General features: G+C 41.3%; 2 protein-coding genes across 4 annotated transcripts in view; one reads left to right on the top strand and one right to left on the bottom strand.

Annotated features, from left to right (window-relative positions):
* Window positions 1–11,619, top strand: part of slc12a8 (solute carrier family 12 member 8) — a 36,611-nt gene extending 24,992 nt beyond the window's left edge. For 2 of the 3 annotated variants that reach the window (XM_022235371.2, XM_022235370.2), the window contains exons 9-12: window positions 491–856; window positions 1,408–1,493; window positions 1,774–1,949; window positions 3,689–7,482. In XM_022235371.2, the coding sequence (XP_022091063.2) occupies window positions 491–856; window positions 1,408–1,493; window positions 1,774–1,949; window positions 3,689–3,917 (857 nt within the window). In that variant the 3' untranslated portion in view covers window positions 3,918–7,482. Of the gene's footprint in view, window positions 1–490; window positions 857–1,407; window positions 1,494–1,773; window positions 1,950–3,688; window positions 7,483–8,204 lie in introns of those variants that run through there. The other variant, XM_022235372.2, reaches the window with a different exon arrangement.
* Window positions 11,620–11,985: 366 nt separating this feature from the next.
* LOC110979520 (very-long-chain (3R)-3-hydroxyacyl-CoA dehydratase 2-like) lies at window positions 11,986–21,302 on the bottom strand. The gene is made up of 6 exons (XM_022235374.2): window positions 21,111–21,302; window positions 15,527–15,644; window positions 14,840–14,947; window positions 14,254–14,415; window positions 13,957–14,095; window positions 11,986–13,508 (listed from the first exon to the last, which is right to left on the bottom strand). Exons 1-6 carry the CDS (start codon window positions 21,239–21,241, stop codon window positions 13,429–13,431), a joined length of 738 nt encoding a protein of 245 aa, XP_022091066.1. The 5' UTR covers window positions 21,242–21,302; the 3' UTR covers window positions 11,986–13,428.
* Window positions 21,303–21,504: the final 202 nt, after the last annotated feature.

Raw genomic sequence — 21,504 nt, 5'->3', positions numbered from 1 at the left:
TGCACACGTTCTGCGTGTACGCAAAGACCATACATGCCAGAATAAATTAGTTGCGCGTACTCAGCGTGCTCCACGTCAAACATGCTAGTACTTGCACGCCTCATGGCACGTATGCGGTGAGTACCAAAAAACATGCCCTCTTTTGTTACTCTCAGAGTGGATTGAAAGTGAAATCAAGCCTCATGCATGGAGGTAATCTGTACAGACTGAGTGCTGAGGGTTTTGATCATATATGTACCAGTAGATAGAAATATGAGTTTTGGATTTGATTTATTTTCAAGCCTCACTTTTACTATAAAATACTCAGTTAACGCCTTGCCTTAGGCTTGATTCCTTCCATGTAATTTACAAGGAAGGTGCCCGAAACAGACTGTTGTTTTTCGCGCCAAGATTGGACCCGCTTTTATTTTATATCATTTACTTGATTGATGCAGAACAGTAAGAAATGGACTGTTGCAAGTTCCCTTTTTGTTTTGATATTGACCGATAGCCATGGACTATGCCTACTTCTCCCTGGCCATGAGCTACGACAAAGAGAAGAGCGCCAAGTCCAAGAAGGAGAAGGACAGCCTCCTGGCGCATGTCATCAATAAGAGCGACGACAAGACGACCTACGGTGCCCTCAAGGCCGAGGATGCCCAGCCAAAGGACGACGCTTTGCGAGAGTTCAAGGAGGACATTGACAAGGCCGAAAGGATGTTCCCCAAGAAGGACATGGCCAAGCCCGGCGGGGGGTCAGGAGTGGGTGGGGACTATGACGGCTGGGGGGAGAAGAATAGAGGGGCTGGGGACGGTCCAGTGGATGTCAGTGACAAGGAGGGGCTGATAGATTCGACTGACAGTCAAGAAAAGCTAGGCAAGTAGATTCAACTGTGCACATCTTAGCAAATCTTGAAGATAAAGGAAACCGTCAACACTCCAAAATGAATCTCAAGATGTACTTGTGCCCTGTTCTTACCACATGTGGACCACAGTAATTCTGTTGTACAACAACTTACGACTTTCATTTAGTGATTCTAGGGTCTCACTGAGCTTTGTGGAATAATGTAGCATTCATACACATTCGCATTCCCACAAGCCTCTAGAAAGCACTGAGGGTAAGCTTCTTGTTATAAATTGTATTTTTATGAACACAAACCAGACATTCAAATTTAGTCTTCCGTGTTCTAGAGCTTCATCACTATTCATGGACATTTGTGAGTCTGACTTTATGCAGAAAGCGTAGCTATGCATGGTGTCCAGATGAGGTTTAAAGAAACTTTGAAATTCTGGATTGAAACTCAATTTCATCTTTTGTGGCCAGTGAGAGAGCCAATTTTCCTTTTCTTTTTGGATGTCAGACAAACATCCTTTTTTCAACCCTAAAGATGTCTGAAATTATCACCTGGTTTGCTTTACACACCACAGATAATAGCAGACCATTTGGCACTGTGGATCGCATGCCAGCATCATGGTATTCCCGATTCTGTAATCGATGGGTTTCTTTCATTGGGGTGAGTAATACTCAACTAGAGCCATTCATAGGCTTGTGGGGACATGCTAAAAGTAAGATTAGATTCACCCAGTCTAGTTTTTTATTCTTGGTATATGTGTCTGATGATTTAACGGCTTGGTCAGGTGAAAAATGCAAAATGAAAGAAGGGGTAGCTTGAGGTTTGACCCCGAGGTACCCTCAAACACGGTTATGCCTCATAAAACCTTGAGGTAATCACAGGCTACATGTACTGCATTCTTCCCTTCTATTTTTACTTCTATCATGTCTATACATCTCAGATCTTAGCTGCCCTGGTCATCATGTTTGCCATCCAGTGGGGCTACGCTCTTGCCAATGTCTCTGTCTACTTAATCCTGTACATCTACATCGGCCAGGCTAACCCTGGGGTGTACCCTGGCATCTCAGAGTTCAAGTTCTTCCAGTGGATCAAATCGCTCTTCACCAGGCTATGCAGGTAAGTGGCCTCTAGTTTTTCTTCCGGAATGAAGACTTTGACAACATTTTGGAGGAATGGGAACATAGGGCTAGTAAGACCAGTTGGCACTGCACATGTTTGGTGTGCCAGAGATTGCAAGATTGAAATTCTCGGGTTAATTCCTTTCAAACCAAACAGTTTTAAACAGTGCACAGTGTTCCACAAATGATTTTCATTAGAATGCGCACAAAAAAGTGAGCATTATGTGATAGTGTGTTAGATTGTTCCCTTGAGTGGGACTCACCCTGTTTTGTTAACATCTTTGTTCAACTGAAAATGTGACTGTCATTTCTTAACTTTTGTTGTTTTGTTCTTATATCGTTTGGCTTTTGTAGCAATTATTTCCCTGCATGTTTTTCATCTTTGTATCATGAGTTATCAGTTGGTATTTGGGCCGTTATTTTCTAGTTTGGTTATTTTTACATGCATGCAGTTTTTTCGCTTTTTATTGATTCTATATGTTTTTGTTATTTTGGGGTAATGTACATGTACAGTAGCTTATTTGTAAAAAGGTAGAAAAGTTTGTTAACAGAAGTGTAACATAATAAGGTAATTACTCCAGGATCAGAAAGGCACCTGAAGCGTTGTCCCTTAAGGTTAGCCGGGGTCAGCCTGAGGTCAAGTGAAAGTCAGCTCTTCCAGGAATCACCTCTTGCTGGTCTTGCTGGTTCTGCTGAAGCTCGCTGCTGATCATCTGCCCTCTTCGGTGACGGGAACTGAAGAAGCTTGGGTTTGTCATTCTCAGTGCATTCACAGTGGATGTTGGATCAATGCTATATTGACTTTGTGCATTTACTAATGAGGGCGCCAGCAAGGTGGTGGGCATTGTAATAGGTCCTCTCCAAAAAAATGTGCAGCTGCACCTGCATGTGGAAGCCACAGACTTGGGCTGAAGCCACTTCTCATAGACATTTATGTTGCTCCTGGCCGTAGCCTCAGCATTTTGACTTCGTCTTTTGCCATTTTCTGGATCCTTACATCTGGTGGTGGTGGTGGTGGTAGTACGGTAGTTTTCTCTGGTAGCACCAAACATTCCCCTTGGAACCCGCCTCATAGAAATGTAGAGTGTGGCCATGGCAAGCAATCTTTATGGAACCAGTCTATTTTTGTCGTCCTGGTAACTACTGTACTGCAGTAAAGACACATTAAAGGGTGATGGCACCAGACTATTTCAACCCTGTTGCCATGCATGACACATGGAACTGTTCATGAGATGCAGCTCTGAAACAATAATGGTGTCTTATGAGTACGTTGTTAGATCCCCACATTTATGAATTGAATATTTATAAGGTGTAATAAAACAAATACAGCCTGGTTTATTTCTGGAAAGTTTGCGTCGGGAGGTAGTCAAGCTGACTTTCACCTCGGGACTAGTAATTCTAAACACTTCCCATCAAACCATGCTGTATATGTGTTATACTGTTTTTTTCTGAGATTTCAAGTTGTGCATGCACAGGTTATCCATTTTCTCCAGGAAAATCAATGTCTCATAAACCTTCAGACCATCAGTGAAATATGAGGTGGTGCTGGTCATAAACGTGTGGTGGTGGTTTGTTGAAAATGAAAGTTAGAACTTTCATCAAATCTGAAAAATTAAACTCTGGATGAATCTCTCCGTTCCCTCACAATCCACCACGTGTTCCACCCTCCACTCACTGCTCCCCCATTTTACCACCACCAACAACCCCTTCCCTTTTCACCACCGCCACCACCTGCAGATCAGGCCCACCCCCTCCTGACCAATTCGTCCTTACCCCGCTTCTCCCCACCCCGGGGATGGTAGAAGAGACGCAGGTGACGGAGGAGAACGGCGACTTTGCCGAGCGCAGCCGGTACCACCACTCTCGCCTTATGAACCCCAAAGGCGAGGAGTCAATGGAGTGGGAGTATGAGCCTGCAGAACTCCTGGATGAGGGGGACCAACTGTTGAATAGACCAGAGCAATGACAGACCAAGGGGGATACAGGGTTGGAAGGGGTTTGCAATCATGTACAGAAATGTGATGTGAACTCAGTGAGTTTTTTAGGTGAAGGGGATCAATTGTTGAATGGACTTGAGCAATGACGAACTGATGGGCACTAGTTAAAGGTTCCATGGGGGCAAGGGACCAGGGAGAAGCTTGTGCGAGCATGGTGTGAGCAACCTAGTGAGGATATGAGGTAAAGGGGACCAGATGTTGAATAGGCAGGAGCAGTGACAAACTGATGGGCACTGGTTAAAGGTTCCATGGGGGCAAGGGACCAGGGAGAAGCTTGTGCGAGCATGGTGTGAGCAACCTAGTGAGGATATGAGGTAAAGGGGACCAGATGTTGAATAGGCAGGAGCAGTGACAAACTGATGGGCACTGGTTAAAGGTTCCGTAGGGGCAAGGGACCAGGGAGAAGCTTGTGCGAGCATGGTGTGAGCAACCTAGTGAGGATATGAGGTAAAGGGGACCAGATGTTGAATAGGCAGGAGCAGTGACAAACTGATGGGCACTGGTTAAAGGTTCCATGGGGGCAAGGGACCAGGGAGAAGCTTGTGCGAGCATGGTGTGAGCAACCTAGTGAGGATGTGAGGTAAAGGGGACCAGATGTTGAATAGGCAGGAGCAGTGACAAACTGATGGGCACTGGTTAAAGGTTCCATGGGGGCAAGGGACCAGGGAGAAGCTTGTGCGAGCATGGTGTGAGCAACCTAGTGAGGATATGAGGTAAAGGGGACCAGATGTTGAATAGGCAGGAGCAGTGACAAACTGATGGGCACTGGTTAAAGGTTCCATGGGGGCAAGGGACCAGGGAGAAGCTTGTGCGAGCATGGTGTGAGCAACCTAGTGAGGATGTGAGGTAAAGGGGACCAGATGTTGAATAGGCAGGAGCAGTGACAAACTGAGGGGTACTGGTTAAAGGTTCCATAGGGGCAAGGGACCAGGGAGAAGCTTGTGCGAGCATGGTGTGAGCAACCTAGTGAGGATATGAGGTAAAGGGGACCAGATGTTGAATAGGCAGGAGCAGTGACAAACTGATGGGTACTGGTTATGACCGTTAGTGGGAGCTGGGTGATTAGGAACAGGTGCAAGAAATTGCTAGTGCTACTTTTAAACTAACACTATGAATAGGGATATAGTTGCGTGCTATAAAAATGGTCAGTTTAATTTTATGGTAATCTTGAAGGGTCAGAGGGTAGGGCCTGTCCACGTGGTGCTCAGTGACACATACCCGGGTACTTGTACATGTAATAGATCAGTGGATTAGACTAGATTTTATTATTGACACACAGATCCTTGTCATTTTGATTAGTGGATCACCATCAATTGACATTCATTATTGGTGTCATTCACCCCAGGGTTCAAAAAGCCCCATTGGTGAATGGAATCTACAATTCACTAGTCGGAATCGTCCTTGTTCGTACATGTACGGCCCGTCACAAGCGTGCGCACTGATTCATCCCAGGTGTACCCTTTCCCAAATAAAAGGCATTAACTTTCACAAAGGGCATTAATTTGAACAACCCAGATGTGACAACCAAAACCTGTGAAAACTGTAACTGTTGATTCTAAAAGGCGTTATTGATTCCATGATTTGTTTTAATTTCTGGAATATTGAGAATGTTAAATTTGTTCAAAAATGAAAGCAAATTAAGTCTGCTAGGAGGATTCTTGTGTAATTTGAAATCATTTTTAAATTTAACTTTTAAAACAATTGAATGACAGGGATCTGTATGTCAGTTATATAAATCAAAGTCCAGATTTTACCTTGTGATAAAATTCTCCCACTCTGAGCCACACAATATTTACGTTTATGCTATACAAGGAAATGTATTCAGTTGTAAAAATTTCTAACTCTCAAAGACAGTTACTGTGCACTCAGTTTTCTTTTGTTGTGTTTAGATCTTTCCTCCATGGCATTAGTTCAACTTCCCGGTATATTCCAGTCATATGAAGCAGTTAATGGTACTTTTGACATTTGAAATTCATGAATGCAGTGTAATAAAGACAGTTTGTATCTGAACCGGTACATGTACTTAAAAGTCTTTTGCAGCTTGGGTCCAATTTCAACAAAGCACAGTCAAGTTTAGCTAAGCAGAAAACAGGTTACCAGCCGAAAATGTGTGATCATGCATTGCTCATATGTATGATTACCGGTTCTCTGCCAAATACTGTTTACATGTACATGTATAATCCTTGTACTGGTATACATGCTTAGCAAAAAGTACACGTACACTGTACCAGCCATTCAGCCAAACTTTCATGTGTTTTATATGTACTTTTTGACTTGGTCTTGGCCTCCTTTGCTTTAAAGCATAAATGTACATGTACGTGTGGTTAGTTTAACAGTATTTTTACCAGTGCAGACTAAGACTGGGCCCAGAGTTCTTTGCATATGTAGTTACGTGTACTTTTAATTGAAATAAACAGCAAAGCTTGAATGGCATTTGTTATGGGAGACTTTGAGGTGCTTGGTGGAAGCTGACACTGGTCCATTTTGCTCATTCTGGGCATGCGTGTGCAAATCTGGGCATACACACCTCCAAGCATCTCAAGGCTTCCCATAGCATTCATGTACACATTGTTTTCTATTTATAAAGTAATTATACACATACAATGGAAAAATTATAAGTTACTGTGTTATTTTAAATTTCAATTTAACTTTTTTTCTCTAAGTCATTAAAAAGACATTCTTGGGTTTTTTCTTTTGTTTTTTCAAATCATAAACATGCTACATTGCAACAGATGTTGACCAACAGAGAGCATTTCTTCTCACATCCACCGGTTCACGCTGAGAGACAAATATCTCCGAACAGGGCCCAGGTTACATGCCATTGTAGGTCTGTATGATTTGAGCCTGTGTCATCTGACGACTTGGAAAAAAAATAGTCACAAATGATATGTGGCTACATCTCCATGGCATCACATGTGTAACATTCACCTGAAATCTTACAGATCATTCTTGATTGATTCTTGAGATTTCATTTTGAAAGTTTGTTTTTTGAAGCAAAGGAATTTTAAAGCTGTCATAAACTTAGAGTCATGACAGTGCACGTACTTTACAACTCTGAAACACTTGTAATTTGCCAATGAAATGTTTGCTTTCTTTATTTACAAAGTGGTAGTTTTGACTTAAATGTATTTATGGTGAAATTGTGAAATAAGTTTTGGTCACATTTTTGTATTGTTTTTAGTATCCTTTTGCCAAATGTTGTTGAAATGCATATTTGACAAACCAGATCACAATTGTTGCAATAGAGCCTGAAGCAGAAAATTAAGAAACTTTAGAATTTCATTTATACATGTAGCCGGCACACTTTGCCATTTATGATCAGTAATCAGTTTGAGTAGGAGAAATTTGAGCTTCTTGTTTTCTTTTCTTATTGGAAGAGTGCAATTTGATGAGTGGCAGTCGCAATGCAAGAACTCGGTGTCTTTTTCCATAGTTTATGCATTGTTTGCATGATTACAAGTTAATAAATTTATCATGACTATTACACTTGTATTTAAAAGCCAAATAAATTATTCTTATGTATGGTACCTTAAATGTGTGGTGTTGTATGAATGTATGAATATCCTCAGCATTGACTGTCCTTGTTTTCCACTGTTCAATGGACATCCTGTTGTGATTGTGTCTTGCTGAGTCAGGAGAGTACATTCTGCTTTGCATTAGCTTAGATATTTGCGTTTATGAATGTATTCTTGTATTTTGTGATTCAACTGCTATGTGCAGGGCTGCAAAAGTGCAGGTAATGGTTCTTTATTTTACTTTTCCAATCCCTTAAACCTACGTACATGTAACTGTCACTTGTATTCAATTGATGTTTGCCCATGGTTCCTGCGTCTGCTCATTTTTGTCTCCTGTTTTTGTGGTCTTTGTTCAGCCGTGTTAATTTAGTTTTGCTTGTACACTGTTCTCTTGTTACCTTGACTCAGTTAAATAAATGATACTCATACTAATACCGAGTTACACACACACGATACATGTATGTGTGTAACTTTTGAAACCCCTTTAAAAAAACCTTCAAAATTTGTCTTTCTTGTTTTGACCATTGTGACCATTTAGCAAGAATCTACTGTTTAGAAATTTAATTGAAAAGGTATTTGATGAAAATACGTAAAATGACTTTCCAGTTTCAAAGTGTGATTCGGCTTTTTGAGTTGGAATAGTGGCAATGGTACATTTAATTACCCTTTGTTTTTAAAACTCATTTGTCCCTTTTCTCTGACCTTTCCACTTCTTTCATCTCCCTCCTCCATAATGAGCAGAACGTCCCCGCCCCCAGAGGAGCAGATGGTGGTTCATTCGCAGAACTTCGTGCCACAGATCACAACCGAACAACTGACAGAAGACAACCAGGACTTTGCCTCCAGGGGGCGCTATCATCAATCCATGGTCAACAATGCCAACTTTGATGATTTTGAGTATGGCCAGGAACAGTAGCAAAGCTTTCTCACCAAGGTTTTTTGACACCAGAGGGCAGTATTACCCATTTATGGTCAACATTGCCGGCCATTTAGGCATTTTTTATAGATACAGGTGAAACTTAGCTTCAAGGGTCAACAATAGATGTAACAAATTAATCATCAGCAAAACCAATTGACAACACACTGTCAGTTACTTTTTCATTGCCCGGTAATTGGCTTTGGTATAAAATACCAAGAATTTTTAGCATTGTCAACAAATAATATTTTTATTTGTAAAGGGCATACTTCACCAATTACTATTAGCAATACATCACAAATTCTTGACAGCATGTGAGCACGTATCTCCATCATAATCCACAGTCTCCTTTAAAGAAGTCTCTTTTCTATTTTTCCTCTCACTGACAAGTGTAAAGTACTTCTGCCTTTTTTGGTCGCAAAAGAAAATGGACAGTGACATTTGGATAAGGTTGAATTGCACTTTAAAAGTATTCAAAGACATATACTTTTCTGCACCCATTGTTGTATTCAAATGTGAAATCAGAAATGATTATAAGTTCCATTGATTCAAAGAAGTTGATATTGATATAAGTTATTATCAGTGTAGATTGTTCTAACTGTATATTAGTTACGTGTATGTGTTGAGTAGCAAACATTATTGATCTGTATATACATGTAAGTTAGATAAAATAACATAGCAGCTGCAGTGTAGAGTTCATGTTATTCATAGCTTGTACATTTGAGTTATCTTTGTCAAATTGTTTTCATCCAGAATCTTAATACAGTAGTTCTTGGTTTTGAGATCAGCACTGAAGTGCAATTTAACCTAGAAACAGTGAATTTTGGGAGCTTACTGAACCCAACAGATTGTAACACCTCAATCAAAAAGTTCAATGCAGAATGGAATCCAACAGGTGTTTGGCGTGGGATTTGCAGACAAAGCTAGACGGGGGTTTTAGAATCCTCTGGTACAAGCTCCAAACAACATCTAGACAGCAGAAATGTTTAGTATGATGTTTATTAAGACTCCTGTTTCCATTTTCAGTATCCAAGGGCATGGATGTGGTAGTTATTGAGGGTGATGTGTCCTCCAGGGTGATTTGTTAAAGGATTATACCTGTGTGCCGTCATTTCTTAATCAACACTGCTCGCGTTAATCATGTATAAGACAATGTGTGCCAATTCACCTGTGGCTAAAGTGTGCATGTTTCAAAGGACTAGTGATGGCCACAACTGCAGCAGTCATGTTGACTGCAGGTGGTTCTGGCTAGATTCACTCACGGTAACTTCACTCAATGGTATCTTCCCCAAAGTAGGTTTGACATATTCCAGTTGGTGTACATGTATGTAGTTTCAGGGATAACACACATGTTTAACAATATACTGTACATGCGGATGTTTTGGAGGCCAAAAACAATAAGAGGACAAGCTTTTATCACAACTTGGCCTCAACTTTCCCAACAGAAGAAATTGTCTGAACGTAATAACAGCTGAGCCAGTGTATCTGCCTGTGCTTAGTAACAGCATTCCATTAAGCAGATAGGGGAGGAGGGAGGGGTCTGAACTTCAAAGCTACTAGGCCCAAGGGCACTGCGAATAAGACAGGTGCATGTTCCTAATTTTATTGTTGAACTGGGTTAACACGTTACCGTAGTGTGTCACTGTTGCAGTACTGTATGATTGTATTGAAACTGTTTTAACCAAAGATTAGTTTAATCAAATTGTTCAAACAGTGCCAAGTTATTGTCAGTGAGAGTCTGGGATCTTACTTGATGCAAACAAAATGCTGTTGTTCTATGAAATGACACATCTATAAGTTTTATGTTTCAAGGTGTTTTCAATCCCAAAGAAATTTGTATGATTTACTGGGGATCTGGAATTTTATTTAAAGTGTATGGTCTGAAAATTCGATTTTAAAATCTTCATTATCTAATGTAGTTTCCTTCAATTATATTCAAAGTTTAAGCTGAAATAATTTCAAGATGTTGTAATTCCTTTTATTTGGTAAGATAAAATTTTTGAACCTCTGCAGGAAAAGTGTGCTGATGAATACTGCACACGTGGCATAAACTTCTTCCAAAAAGATAATATATTTAGAATATAAATAAATGCATGTAAAAATGTTGACTTGTCAAGTAAAAATGTTTATGCGTAAATATATACATAGAGATGTGTACAAAAAAGTATATGTAATGTACATGTGAAGTTCATTGTGTTCAATAACTATTCAGTGGTCAGTACTACATTTATGATTGGGCAAGGTCCACAACTACTGATCCAATGAGATTTCAGTATTTAACTTTATTCAGATTCTTCATGATGGACCAATCAGAGTGATTATTAAAAGACTTCTCTTACGGGGCACAGAGTTTTCTCTATGTAACTTCTCTTGGGAAAAAATGGAATGATCCTCAGAATGTCTTGAACCAACAAACTCTACCACTATAGGCAGACATGTGGTCTCTATTAAATAAAGTGGCAATAGGCATAAGGATGATGACTTGTCAGGCTAAACAATATAAACAGAACTTTGTAAATGCACAATATATGAGTTAGATTGTGTACAATTTAATACTTGTACCGTTGTGTATGTATGTATGGTTTGGTATGTTAAGAAGCATGGCATGGGGTGCACAAAATCCGTGCTTCAGAACCGTATACGTGTATTTCAAAGTCACAATGTTAGTTTGATGTTGAGAATTTCTCCAAGTAGCATGGTTTTAGCTAAGCTTGAGAATGCAACTAGACTGTCTTACCAATGTACATTAGAGCACTCAGTTTTATTCACTTGAGTGGAGTTTCTAGTGCAATGTATTGTGTTGTTTGACATTCCATAGTGGAGATTTAGCTGCAAATACATTGAAAACAAGCACATTCCCATTGTAATTTATAGCCTAAGTGTATGCCAGGGGTCTCATAATTTATAAAACATGAAATCAGGGAATATTTTGAAGCACAGTAGCTGTCAAGTGTGGTAGATACTCAGTGACTGTGCATATCTGCTTTGTGCGTGCCTAGGCCCTCTATCAAGGAAACCTGTCCAGTTGTGCTCAGTGGGAGTGACTTTGGGTCTGTTGGAGTATGTGACACCCACTCATTGTTTTAAATAAACCGCTTTGTGCGCAGCATTCAGAAAATATTTCCTGAAGTGAGCCTTGTAGGCAAGCACAGAGGGGATGGCCGTAGCCTGGTTTTAATAGTGTAATTCACACGTACATGTAACAACGCTGAATAAATGTCCCAAGTGTCATACACAAAAGTTGCAGGGTATAGCGTTCTGATTCAAAGTTGTCTTCGGGGGGAGGCTAACTTTGAAAAGTAAACCAACCGATGCCCAACAAAACCTAAACCAACATAACACAGCACCAACCCACACAAGTGTGTAAACGCCTTCAATCGTGGACTCCCTATTGTTCCTCTTTTGTTCATACTCAACTTTTTCGGGAGACCTCCCATATGTTTTGTACACATTTTCCAACCTTGGACTCTTCGGCAACCGTGGACCCTATTGTCCCCTTTTTATATAGGGCCACGATTTGAATGTGTATACAGACTCAATCCAACACAATACACATACAATGCAATAAAACACAACATAACCCGACACAGAAACAACACAAACAAGTGAAGAACGTGGTTTTGGTTTATTTCTTCTGCTCCAGTGCAATGAATTTTAATTCATTAAAATTACAACAAAGCAGCATCACATCAAATTGTTTCACAATTTGGGAACAAGAATACTGACTACACATCAGGATCAACACTCGGCACATGTCTCTGTCAGTGACAATGCCGTTGCTCCTGAGTGGAAAAAAAAATTGGTATTGTTTAATCACTCTTATTATTCAAGGCAATTTGTGGCAATCGGTATTACAGGTACTCAAAGTTGATTTAAGTGCTTCATTTGAGGAGACTTAAGTACATATAATTCAGATACACTGCTTTTAAATCGAGTCTGAAGTCAAAAAGCTCAAGTTTAATTACTTGCTCTTAAATATGGCACAGTTCAACAGTTTTAATCCAGTGACTTCCAAAATATATTGTACTTTCGGTCACACGGAGTAATGCATTTGAAAAAGTTCACTGCAATTGTACTACTCTACTGCACACAGAAACAGAGAGATTTTGTAAAGCACGAAGCTAGTAATTTGAAATAAAAGTAATGTCCAGCAACTTTCATTCTACAGCACACTGTCAAGAGCTACCAGGTAGATCCCATTAAATGTTCTAAAAACTACGGTGAAAAAACAATGAAAATCTGAATAATTTCATGCAGATTACAAATTAACACTGTTGGAAGTTTTCCTGATAACATTTTTTTGTAAAAACATGTTAGAAATCACAACCACCTCAGTACTGAAGAAAGAAATGGTTCCATTCAGTTAAAAAGCAACATCGTTCAATATCAGTTTTAAGAGCTGTTTTTAGACACATGTCACCCTGTAACATTATGACACTGAATCAATATTTCATCAATCATGATGTGTTGATCTGAAGTCAGAGAATAAGTGCAAACTGTTCTGTACTTCATAGTTCTTGTAAAACCGAGCCAACATTAGTGACAAATCCATATTCCCAACAATCCTTCAATTTCATTGAATGAATTTTTTTTTTACTTTCAAGGCCGCAACTGATGGCATGAAATCGTCCCCATCCATACAATTCCATCCAAATATAAGTCTTCACTTCAACACAAAATAATAATAAAAACCCACAAATTCTTTGGTGTAAAGTGTTTTGCCACTCTTAGGATAAATGCTAATACAGTCCACACAAAGGGCATGGACAGAGGCATACCGCATCGGCAAGGACTTTACATGGATTGATTCGGAGGGAAATCATTTACTTTTCTCAGAAGATTAACTTATACGTACCATTCCCTGAATTATGGGGTTGCTCACCACTGTAGCACTGTTCATGCAATACAGTGAGTAATTGAGTGATGTAGCCAATGAAGGTTTAATTCAATCCCATTTTACCAGGTTTGGAACTCTGTCAACCAAATGTATACTAAAAACATATAAAATGTCTTTTCCAAAGGGAAAAAATCATTGGGGTTTTGAAGGACTCAGTCGATCTTCTTGGATGAGACTCCCCCGATGACCTTCTTACGTTGGCGAATCATGTGCGAGTAGAGACGAGGGAAAACTGTCATAAATTAAAAAAGAGAACTAATGACAACTGCAAAGTGAACAGAAAAATGACGCAGGAAACTATACAAGTTTATGGACAGGTGTAAAGCACTAAATCTGCTTCAGCCTATATTCCTAACACTTTAAGTCATATGACTATCTGCTTAGGGAATGCTGAATTGTTTTCTGAGGCCATAAGCAGGTTAAAAGACTATTACCGGTGCATCAAATTTAACACAGTCCCATATACTTTTCAAATTCTAGTCCCTTTGCACTTTATATTTTCATGCTAGTTACAGGTTTTTCAACTTCCTCCCCAAACCTTTTCAATGCCAATGTGAATACACTGCCAGTTTGTATGCATTAAAATGAAAAGTTGAAGAGTGAATTTCCCCATACCTGCACAAACCCTTACATTACATATGCCGTAACTGTTAAGACTGGTACCATGGTACATCACTCACTTGGTATGTACAGCAGCATGAGGACTATGAGAAAGCTATAGTAATCAAATGAGATGTTGAGGTCATTTGGTAGCGTGACAGAAAACAGACCACTCTCCTTGACATGGGGGAGGGCTGCGTAGATCGTCAGAAGCTCGCCCTGATGGAAAACACAGAGTCTTACATGACAAAGGAGCACACACATTGGCAAACACTTCCACACAGGAACACATGGGCCCAAATTCAAATTTTCTTCCACCCCCCATTCCCTGTTCCCCCTGAATTTATGATTCCTTCCTGCCTAGTAAGTCAACTTACCGTAACTCCAAGAGGGTACAGAACTATGAACAACGTGTATCGGCACCACGTCAGGACATAAGGCAGACGATTCAGAAGTCCCAATGTATAGAAGGCATATCGCATGACTTCTGTCACTGTCCATGCAGCAATGTAGAGCGGTACACTGATTTCGTTTTGAACCTGACCATTTGCCAACAAAACAGAGAAAAGTGAACCACAAATGAAATTTATTTTTATGCTCTGAATTTAATTCATTTTGCTTCATCTCTGAAAGTACAAAAAGGTAAGTGTAAATGCTTCTCATGAAATTCCAAGTTGAACCTACAAACTTGGCTGATAAAACATTCGGCAACTACTCTGCCTCATAGAAATTTTGGAAAATTTTGTTGGCAGTAAAAATTGGTCTTCCGTTATTGAACACTTTAGGACCTGTCTACACTCAATATGGAGTACTGCTTTCTTAAGAGATTGGCCGCATGGAACTAACAATTATACCCAGTCTTTTATTGGTCCAAACTTTCCTTATCTGTGAATTATGACATGTGACTCACCACATACCTTAATGTTGCTTTATATGCTAATCATTGGTCCCCTTTCATCTCACCTGTGGTATAGCATGCGTGATTGGCCAAAGCAACATCACCCTGGAGAACACCTGGAATGCTGTGAGCACCACAGAGGAAGGCACAATCCCAATAGCACAGTGGAATACCTGCAAGTTAAATTAACATTCATTATTCAATGGTTAGTGAGCCTATAAAAAAAAGAATGGTATAAACCACAAATGTCTCCACTCAGATGTTAGTTTTGAGACATTTTAAACCCCATGGTTGAGACCTTCATATCAATACGGGCAGATTCACAACACTGCGCCACCAACAGTTTGCAACACGTTGGCCAATCATAACTCACAAAATTTGTTGACCCTTTCCAAACGCTCACTGGGTTGACAAATTTCGCGCACTGTGATTGGCCGACACGTTGCAAACTCTTGGTGGCACCACTATTGTGAAACGGCCGTATTCAACACCATTTTCATCTGATTCAAGATTTCAAGATTGAAAACTGATTTAAAAATCAAGACTTTAAAAAAAATCCAAAGTTTGAAACAAAGCAAACATTTGGGAGAAAGCTTTAAACTGGAGACCTGACCTAAAATCTTTCAATGGTTACAATTTATGGTACAGTCTGTTTTGAGGGATACATTCACTTGAGACTGAACCAAGGTTTGAAAAGTGCTGTAAGTCACTAATGTGTGGTCTCTAGGCTTTTTCCCAGACAAGGGGGTTACCTCCAGGATAGCTCCAGTCTGGAACACCTTCAGAGGAATCTCCACCGTGTCGTAGATACCAATATGTGACTTGGTTTGCAAGTAATGGCGGACCCCCATGACACCAACAGCAGTCCATCTGGAAGAAAATTTCATTGTAAAGACCATGATTCCAGTGTATCACCCAGTGGGCATGATGGGTTTTATGTGTCACCAAATGATGAAGCTGTGCTTAAAAAACCAGCTGGGTTAATAAAGAAGATAGAGCAAACGCAATTGAAAGCAGGCAGACATGTGGCATTAAAACAATGATGACAAACGTTGTTTACATTGTTTTCTATGGGGCTTGTTAGATCACAAAGTGTGATGTCATTATGTTACAGGGCCAGGGGTCAACATTAAACGGGTGCACCAGTGCTTTTGCATCCGACAAACCATGATTAGCGCCTGGTAATCTGTAATAAAGTGAGAGGTCGGGTGCCGAAATTAGTGGCTGGCTGTTACTGATCTTGTCTTCACAAAACACCTTTCTACAACATGTTCTCACATTAAAATGCCTGTTTTTATATGTTTTCCTACTTACATTTACAATTTTTGAAAAGAAACTTCTGTTATATTGACGAGTTCCCTTCGCCTTTCGCTGTCGTGAAAGAACGTGCGCAAAGGTCAATCCATCAAAGCAAAGCTGCCCGTGCCACGCCCATGCCAGAGAAAGCATGATGGAAATGTGCCAACCTGTCTATTCGTCCCGGTCCATTGCGCTACATCGGCCATACATGCACGCAACCCTACAGCTGCAGCTTGAAAAAACATCAATGTTGCAGGGGGATTTCTGCAAGTTAATTCACAGAACTTGATCTCTTGTCAATGAATGTATTCTCTTTGTCCAGGAGTTTAATTTGGTGGTTTTGCTCGTACTTGAAGCAAGCCCGTTTCCACAAAATTTCCTGCCACTTACATGTACTTAAAAAATGATACACGGACATCGATGGCCAGTTTGCTGTGGTGATTTCCTGACTAGCACTGAGTAAATTGTCCATGATTCTTGTGAATTGTTGACTGTAGAAATTTTTACGAGGATTAAGACAGGTTTTTACAATTTTAGAGACAATTTTTCGAAGCTTTCGTACCCATTCAAGCCATTCAATCGGTACAGAAAAATTGACCAAAAAATTTTCAATATACTGACCTTATTTTCGAGAGGCATGTAATCGGAAGCAGAACCATTATATTTTGGCCTAATAATGACTCTACCTAAAACAGCTGCCAGGTTCAGTGAAACAGCTCCAGAGAACTCCTGAAATTTGTAAGGCCAGGACCTGTTTTTAGCTTCTGGGCAAAAAAGCTTAATGTCAACCCCTCCAGGGCCCTTATGGAACAAACAATTTATTGTGCCAATCAGATGTTTGTAAAGTTCAAGGCACATGAGTATTTTTACACGCTGATTAACTTAAAATTCAATTATTAAGATCTCTATAAAGCCTCTGTCGATACCCATGCTTAAATTAGATTGAGTGCTGTTTAGTGTACAGTGAATTTTTTAAAATCACACTGAGGAGGTTGGATGCAGGGAGGGGGTTATGTGCAGGAGTGGGTTGGAGAAGGAAGGTGTGGATGCAGGAGAAGGTTCAATGCTGGAGGAGTTTGGATACAGGAGAAGGTTGGATGCTGGGGGAGGTCCGATGCAGGAGGAGGTTCAATGCAGGAGGTTGGATGCACGAAGGGGTTGGATGCAGGAGGAGGTTCAATGCTGGAGAAGGTCGGATGACGCGGGTGGTTGGACACAGGAAGTAGTTGGATGCTGGAGGGAATTCGATGCAGGAGAAGACTCAATGCAGGAGGTGGTTGGATGCAGGAGGAGGTTGGATGCAGGAGGTAGTTGGATGCAGGAGGAGGTTTGATGCTGGAGGAGGTTGGATGCTGGAGGAGGTTGGATGCAGGAGGTAATTGGATGCAGGAGGAGGTTCAATGCAGGAGGTTGGATGCACGAAGGGGTTGGATGCAGGAGGAGGTTCAATGCTGGAGAAGGTTGGATGCCAGGGGTGGTTGGACACAGGAAGTAGTTGGATGCTGGAGGGAATTCGATGCAGGAGAAGACTCAATGCAGGAGGTGGTTGGATGCAGGAGGTAGTTGGATGCAGGAGGAGGTTGGATGCTGGAGGAGGTTGGATGCTGGAGGAGGTTGGATGCAGGAGGTAATTGGATGCAGGAGGAGGTTGGATGCAGGAGGATGTTCGATGCAGGAGGAGGTTGGATGCAGGAGGAGGGTCGATGCTGGAGGAGGTTGGATGCAGGAGGAGGTTGGATGCAGGAGGAGGTTGGATGCAGGAGGAGGTTGGATGCAGGAGGTGGTTCGAGGCTGGAGGGGGTTCAATGCAGGAGGTGGTTGGATGCAGGAGGTAGTTGGATGCAGGAGGAGGTTGGATGCAGGAGGAGGTTGGATGCAGGAGGATGTTCGATGCAGGAGGAGGTTGGATGCAGGAGGAGGTTGGATGCAGGAGGAGGTTGGATGCAGGAGGTGGTTGGATGCAGGAGGAGGTTGGATGCAGGAGGAGGTTTGATGCAGGAGGTGGTTGGATGCAGGAGGAGGTTGGATGCAGGAGGTAGTTGGATGCAGGAGGTGGTTGGCTGCAGGTGGCTTGATGCTGGAGGCGGTTGGATTAAGGAGGTTGGATGTAGGAGGAGGTTTGATGCAGGAGGTGGTTGGATGCAGCAGGAGGCTCAAGGCTCAAAATTTGTCCAGAGAGGGGAAAACATCAATACAACATTTTATCCTCCAAACAAGGAAAAGGTGAGTTTTCTGCAAATAGCAACCTGGGGGATAGTTAGCAATGTACATGCAAGTAGTGAACATATAATTTCAGCTCATAAGATCCAGCAGTGTCTCATAATATCCCCCGGACAAACTTGATCAAAAGAAATCATTATCAATCAAGACAGGTCCCAATATATGACGAAGGAGTATCGTGGAGTACCCTAAATTTGTGCATACAAATACAAAAAAGCGGCGCCACCGTGCACATCCATTCACATTTGGCATGTGTAACCAACATGTACATACATGAACATGTATAATAAGTGTACATGTATGTACATGTACATGCCATTTCACCAAACGCAACTATCCCAACAATAAGTACATGTAGGCTCTAGGCCTAACTTCACATCAACGTCCGTCATGTGAACATGATCATGACGATCCTCGTACGAGGAAAGAGGCAACACTGACATTGGGCCGATCGGTTATACCGTGTCTTCCTTTCTCCATCTGACCTCCCATCGGTTTACAGTCACTTTGCCCCATTTCCGCGTCGCCCCATCCCCAGTTCACCCCATTTTCACTTTGCCCTATCCCCACTTCGTCCCATTTCTACTGTGCCCCGTCCATGCTTGTGTTACAAGCCTCTTCAAAAAATGGTCGAGAAAGGAGTTTCACGAACATCAGGATGGAGTTATACATGTACATGTATACAGAAAACTTTATGGCATTCACTTAATTAATGTCGACTGCATTGTTCCTGGTGAATTAATACATACATGTATGGTTGGACTAGCACAGGGTTTATTTATTTCTCATCCTCTTTAAGTTTATTTCAAAGCGATACACAGTTCTGTACACATCGTTCTGGTAATTGTCAATGTATCCAGACAGCTGTGCCCCGGCGATCGGATAAACCTCGGAGCGCCGGGGCAGGAAATTTTTGTGGAAACATGCTCGCTTCAAGTACAAGCAGAACAACGTAAAATTAAACTCATGACCACAGAAAAGACACACATAGTCAAGATACTAAATTCTGTGAATTATTTTTACGGAATCTTGCAATATCGATTTTTTTCTGGTACATGTACAGTCGCTATGAATAAACTACATGTAGTTGCCCCACTCCATCACGCATTCTCTTGCATGGGTGCAGAGCGGCGAGAACTAGCACTTTGCAGTCGCATGTGTTTTTACCTCAGCGACAGTGAAACACGAAGCAGAGAACTCGTGAAATTAGCAGAAGTTGCTTTTCAAATATAACTGGGAAAACATGTAAACACAAGCATCATAATGAGAAAAAAGTTGTTCTGAGGTGTTGGTGAAGATAGAAAAGACAACAGGATTTATTTATCTTTTTTATATTTATTAAATTTGGTTTTTCTAACTTGCCAATAAAAATGTTATGGTCTCGCTGAAAACTTAGGGTCGGTCTACCTCTACTAACATGACTAAGTGGAAAGTTAGTATTCCCTTTTACGATTTTGGACGGGATCGTCATACTAACGCTCCACGCAGGTTCATTTGGTAAGATTAAAACGGTTTTCAAAATTCCAATGACTGTTTCCTCTATGGGCAAACATGGTCCTCTAAGGAAACCGCAGGAGAGGCCCAAATGCAATCAGGGCACCAGACGTATTGACCAGAAAACAGTCGTTGGTAGCACTCCCAACCGTTATAATCAACAAGTCTTGTGCCCAGACCACGTATAGGTCACTCATGCGTGTTCTGGCATGTCTGGGGGGGACCGTAGAGTTATTGTTGCTTCTAAATCTTGCTACACACATTTGAAAGGAACAGGAGGCAAAAAGTTAAAGTACTGTGCGTGTGTCGGATTTTGACAGATTTTGAAGTCAGAAATAGCATTGAAGCCCTAACCGTTTGACGTCGGCATTTATGGAAGCCAGTAGGTGGTGAAAGAGGTATTTTTGGTGAGTCTTTGAGTCTTTGAATTTTTGAGAACCGTTTTAATCTTACTAAATGAACATGCGTAGAGCGTTAGTACGACAATCCCGTCCAAATCGTAAAAGAGGAACACTAACGCTCCACTTAGTAGAGCTAGGGTGGGTTGGGAAAATCAAAAGCATTGTTTTAGCCTTTGCAAGTTGGATATACCCAGCCAGAAATGAGACCGAAGAAGACAGAACCTGTGTGTGTAGCAGTGCTACATGCTACACAGAATGTTTAGTCAGGTGATATGCAATAGGATATAGGCACAGCCGATTGGATGGTCTAAGAACCAGACCTTCAAATGTACACTAATGCTACACAGTGCTAGCTAGACGAAGACGCAAGAAAAGGGGCCGCCGCGTGTAGCAAAAAGTGCTACACCATAGACTTGTGCACAAACCTGGTGCTACACAGCGCTACACAGAAAATGAAAAGCAGGGCTGCCACGGGAAAATGAAAAAGGAAGTGGACGCGATGTGAAGCAAAAAGTGCTACACCATTGACTTGTGCACAAACCCGGTGCTAAGTACATGTGCGTCAGACATGTCAGAGGAAAACGTGCAATAAAGTTTCGAGGGTGTTCTGTTCTAACTTCTAAGTGTACGCGGATATCTGAAGCTTTCACAGCGTACCTGTGAACTTCTGCTCATTAATGCGCATGCTCAGTGTAGTGGTGCTACAAGGAAGGCCGTGTGGATTTGGCCGTCTCATTTCTGGCTGCATACACGTATGTGCACTCCCTCCATGGTAAATCATGTACTTGTAGTTGTACAGTAGCCTATGTAACTTATTCTCATAATCAGTGGTATTGTTAGGATCGGGACCGTAGCTTGGAAGACTAGACCGACCAGACGAGCTACCCTGAACAAAAATCACAACCGGGTATTCTTTGTTTACCCTGCACACAAGACGACATTGTAGATCACCAAATAGGCCGTTGCCAGTCCCGAAACTTGTCGAGATTTGGTTCCTTTATTCAGGTCCCCAGATCCCCGTTCACTCGCCATGCTTGATCGTACGATTGGCATGAATCAATAGCCAGACACTCATTTTCCCACCCAGATCTCTTGTCATACAAAATGTGGACAGGTGCTAGACAATTGTAAACTTGTTCAAGTCGTTTAAGATTTGTGCTATCGCTCTTTTTGCCTGGTGCTAGTCTACTACTCACTGGTAGTATGGTTCCAGCCCACTGGATAAATGAATAAATCGGGTCCAAAACTAGGTTTACTTAATAAATGGTTTCCTGCTAGGAAAGGAATTTTCACCATTGGTATATTGATTACCAGGG

This window comes from Acanthaster planci, linkage group LG02 (genome assembly GCF_054643075.1).
Source record: "Acanthaster planci isolate LZ-2023a linkage group LG02, COTS_SCS, whole genome shotgun sequence".
NCBI classification, from domain to species: Eukaryota; Metazoa; Echinodermata; class Asteroidea; order Valvatida; family Acanthasteridae; genus Acanthaster; species Acanthaster planci.
This window is presented reverse-complemented; position numbering and strand designations above follow the sequence as displayed.